This window comes from Pipra filicauda, unplaced genomic scaffold (assembly GCF_003945595.2).
Source record: "Pipra filicauda isolate LSUMZ 115617 unplaced genomic scaffold, ASM394559v2 scaffold745_size127278_pilon, whole genome shotgun sequence".
NCBI classification, from domain to species: domain Eukaryota; kingdom Metazoa; phylum Chordata; class Aves; order Passeriformes; family Pipridae; genus Pipra; species Pipra filicauda.
Window position 1 is genome coordinate 106,389 of NW_024104915.1, and position 4,353 is coordinate 110,741.

The following is a 4,353-nucleotide window of genomic DNA, read 5'->3' on the forward strand; positions in this document are numbered from 1 at the left end:
TTTAGAAAATAAGGAAGCTTGGCAAAAGGGCAACATTCAAAGAGAACAGAGCATTCCCCAAAGCACTGACTGATCACAGGCCAACCCATCCCAGTCAGCTGGATGGTTTATTGACAATGTGTCCCGAGGGGCAGCACCTCCGATGCCATAGAAACCTCTCCCCCTGGATTAGGAAACCTTTGGAATTCAGGAGCTGTTCCAGTGGAGCATGACAATGAACAGCAATTTCCCTAAAGCCCAGACCCCAGCAGAACAAAGCCAGGCCCCATCAGCGGCAGAGCAAAGGTCCCCCATCCCTGTGTCCCTGTGGCCGCTGAGGCGGCAGCGCAGGCCCGAGGCGGTGCCGGGTCCCGGTGCAGCCGGGGCAGAGCGGCGGCTGCGCGAGCGGCAACCCCGGCGGTGAGTGCGGCAGCCCCGTGGGAGCGGCGGCTCCGGGCACAGACGCCGGCGGCAGCCGCTGTGGCGGCGGAGCAGCGACTCCGAGGCGCTGCAGGAGCGCCGGCTCCGCTCGCGGGCGCCGGCAGTGTTGGGAAGCCGGTCCCGGGCGGCTGCGGGGCAGCGCGGGCCAAAAGCGGCAGCGGCGGCGGCCTCGTGGCAGCGGAGGCTCCGGGCAGACACGGCCCCGCTCCAGCGCTGCCGCCTCAGCGGCGCTCAGGGGACGGCGCGGCGGCTCCGGGGGCAGGGCCGGGGACTCCCTCTCGGGGCAGCCCCGGGCACCAAAGAGGACCAGGGCCCGCCGTGTTCTCAGCTCGCTTCTCTGCAGTTCTCACGGCATCGGAGCACAGCAGGGGATGGGGAAATTGAGCTCAACCACAACAGGAGCTCCTGGAACCGAGTGGCCATTGGGACACTGCAGGGCCTGCTGGAATCCAGGGGCCGGTGGGACACTGGGGAGCCTCTTGGAGCCAAGGGAACCCTGGGATTATCTGGAACATCGTGGAATCAAGGAGCTATTGTGACAGTGAGGGGCCTTATGGAACCAATGGAATCCTGGGACATAGTGGAAACTTGTGAAATAATCAGGGCCATTGTGACACTCCAGAACCTCATGGAACCAAGGGTCTGTTGTGACACTGCAGGTCCTCATGGAACCAAAGGAACCCTGACAGTATTTGGAACCTCATGGAATCAAGAGGCCATTTCTGGCAGGATGCTCTGCTCTGATAATACCTAAACAATGGTCAGAGAATGCAAACAGTTCAAGCTCTCTGTGGTGAGTTACTGCTGCTGTCAAGGTGCTGTTTTTAATGTTGAATTATGCTAAACTCAAAATGCTTCATGAAACTTCAGACACACATCCTGCTTTCTGAAGCAGGATTTGACAGAGAAGCTGCTCCCTGGCCTGCAAATATGTCTGGCAGTCAAACTCTTTATAACTGTAAATGCCCCGTCCGACTTTCCTGTGGCAGATTCTTCCCCAGACTTCCTTGAAGTGTGTGGAGCTTCTGCCATGAAGTAAGGACAGCTCTTCATGGTCACTCCCCAGGGGTTAAGTGAAAGAGAGAGAACTACTCCCTGTCATTGTGGGGTGAATTACCTCAATCTCTGCTTCAGGATTGTTTCTTTTTGCTGGTTTTGATCCAATTACTTTAATAGAATGACTTTGATAGACTCCAGTGTCCTATCTTACACTATACTGCTAGGAGTTTTTGGCTTTTATACTGTGCAGGAAATAATTCTGTTTAAGGTCTTTCATCTGGTCACTGTCTGATCAATTTTCTGTTCATTTGTCATAATAAATCATTCATTTTATAGAAATATTTCTGATTTGCCATCACTAAAACCTGCAGGACAAAGTGATTGAATCACACCTCTATAATTCCTTCAATCGAAACCAAAATCTGAGCCTGAGATTGGATCCAGCCACCCCCAGGCTCCTCTCTGAAAAGGAATTTGGAAAGCAAGGGGGTCCTTTCTGCCCCTCGTAGCTCAACGAGACGGCTTCTGCCATCAACTTTGTCTAAGCCTTCCACCCCCCAGCCCCAAACCGTGACACATGGGCATGTCTTGTGCATGCAGTGCAAACATGGGCTCCTGAGCTGGTCATTTGCTGTCCCTCCTTGGAGGGAAGAACAAGCCCAATGGCCTGGGGTGAGAGGCCAGTGCTGGGAGCGGCGCTGGCTGTGCCAGGGCACTGCTGGGTGCCCCCACCCTGAGCACTCCCCCCCTTGTGCTGGTCACTGCTGGTTTCCTCTGCAGGGCGTTGTGTTGGGCACATCCTGGAGAGCAAAGTGGAAAGCAGATGGAAGCTTTGAGGCCCTGGCCTGAGGAGATGCCCCTGCAGGATGGCAGTGCTGCTGCAGAGGTCAGCTCTGTGCCAGCAGTGCCCGTGGCTGTCCCTGCCTGCAGTCCCTGGACAGTCCTGCAGCAGGACTGGGACCGACTGCCAGAGCACTGAGGCCTCCACCAACACAGGGCTCTGCAGGACAGTGTGGAAGGGAAGGGAGAGGAGGCCACGCAGGAGAAGGGCTGCTGCTCCCTGGCAGTGCTGCTCTGCTGGGACTCTTTTGTGGCCCAGCTCTGCACAGAGGCACCGACCCTGCAGCTGCAGAGAAGTCAGAGAGGAAAAATGTCAGGCAAACAAGTCAAGGCAGAGTTCTTTATTTGGTTTGAGCACACAGTGAGTACAATTCCCAATTTGTACAGCCTGTGGGCCAGGCTAGAAAGACAAACATTGAATTAGAAATGGTCTTTATATATATATAAATATATTTACATTATATATATATATATATATATATATCTTTATATATGTATAAAGATTTTTTGGTGTGAACAAATTCTCACAAAAAAACCACCCCTACTAGGAGTAAAAAATAGAGAAGATATGGTGGGCCTTTAATGAAATCCATAACAGGATTGGCCTTTAATGAGGAAGATAGCATGCAGAAGAAGGAGAGTTTATTGCTTCTGAAAAACACCCAGTTATGATTTTCCTCAGGGCATCCTTGAGCTCCTGGTTCCTCAGGCTGTAGATGAAGGGGTTCAGTGTTGGAGACACCACTGAGTACAGAACTGACACAATAAGATTCAGGAATGGGGAGGAGATGGAGGGAGGCTTCAGGTAGGCAAAGAATAAGGTGCTGCTAAACAGAGAGACCACGGTCAGGTGAGGGAGGCACGTGGAAAAGGCTTTGTGCCGTCCCTGCTGAGAGGGGATCCTCAGCACAGCCCTGAAAATCTGCACATAGGAGAAAACAATGAAAACAAAACACCCAAATATTAAACAGGCACTAACCACAATGAGCCCAATTTCTCTGAGGTAGCCTGAGTGTGAGCAGGAGAGCTTGAGGATGTGTGGGATTTCACAGAAGAACTGGCCCAGGGCATTGCCCTGGCACAGGGGCAGGGAAAATGTACTGGCTGTGTGTAATAGACCACTGAGAAACCCAGCGGCCCAGGCAGCTGCTGCCATGTGGGCACAAGCTCTGCTGCCCAGGAGGGTCCCGTAGTGCAGGGGTTTGCAGATGGCAACGTAGCGGTCGTAGCACATGATGGTGAGGAGGGAAAACTCTGTTCCAAGAAAGAAGACAAGCAGAAAGACCTGTGCAGCACATCCCATGTAGGAGATGGTTGTGGTGTTCCAGAGGGAATTGTGCATGGCTTTGGGGACAGTGGTGCAGATGGATCCCAGGTCTGTGAGGGAGAGGTTGAGCAGGAAGAAGCCCATGGGGGTGTGCAGGTGGTGGTCCCAGGCTACGGCGCTGAGGATGAGGCCGTTGGCCAGGAGGGCAGCCAGGGAGATGGCCAGGAAGAGCCAGAAGTGCAGGAGCTGCAGCTCCCGCCTGTCTGCAAATGCCAGGAGGAGGAACTGGGCCATGGAGCTGCTGTTGGGCATTTGCTGCTTCTTAGCACAGGGTCTGCTCAGAAAAGGAAGCCACAGGGTAAAGTTTAGACAGACACCTCTGACAATATCACTCCAGATTTCAATACAATTCATTTAAGGATTAAATCAATTTTTTCTCTCTGGCAGAGAAATTTTTTTTTTTTTCTCAATTTTTTCTCTACGTGCTGGCAGAGGGCTGTGTGTGGCAGGAGCTCTTGCCATGTGTTGCCAAGTAGTTCAACGTGTTTCCAGGCCAGCACTGTAGTTGTGCTGGACAGAGCAGGACAGGAGCCCTCCTGCTGAGAAGCCAAGAGCTGGGACAGGAGAGTGCCCACCCCAAGGGAAGGCTCAGCACTGCCCAGGATCCTGTCCAGGCAGAGCTGGGCCTTGCTGGGGGAAGCACCAAACCCAGAAGCGCAGGCCTAGCAGAGAGGGCAGGGTCCCGCAGGGGAGATGTTCTCCAGGCAGAGGCAGCTCCTTGCCCAGCACACAGTGCCCAGCAGAGCTGTAGGGAAGGGCCCCCAGAG

The 4,353-nt window shown here is 53.8% G+C and overlaps 1 protein-coding gene across 1 annotated transcript; it reads right to left on the reverse strand.

Annotated features, from left to right (window-relative positions):
* Positions 1–2,561: 2,561 nt before the first annotated feature.
* LOC113983518 (olfactory receptor 14J1-like) lies at positions 2,562–4,353 on the reverse strand. The gene has a single exon (XM_027712699.2). It carries the CDS (start codon positions 3,938–3,940, stop codon positions 2,867–2,869), a length of 1,074 nt encoding a protein of 357 aa, XP_027568500.1. The 5' UTR covers positions 3,941–4,353; the 3' UTR covers positions 2,562–2,866.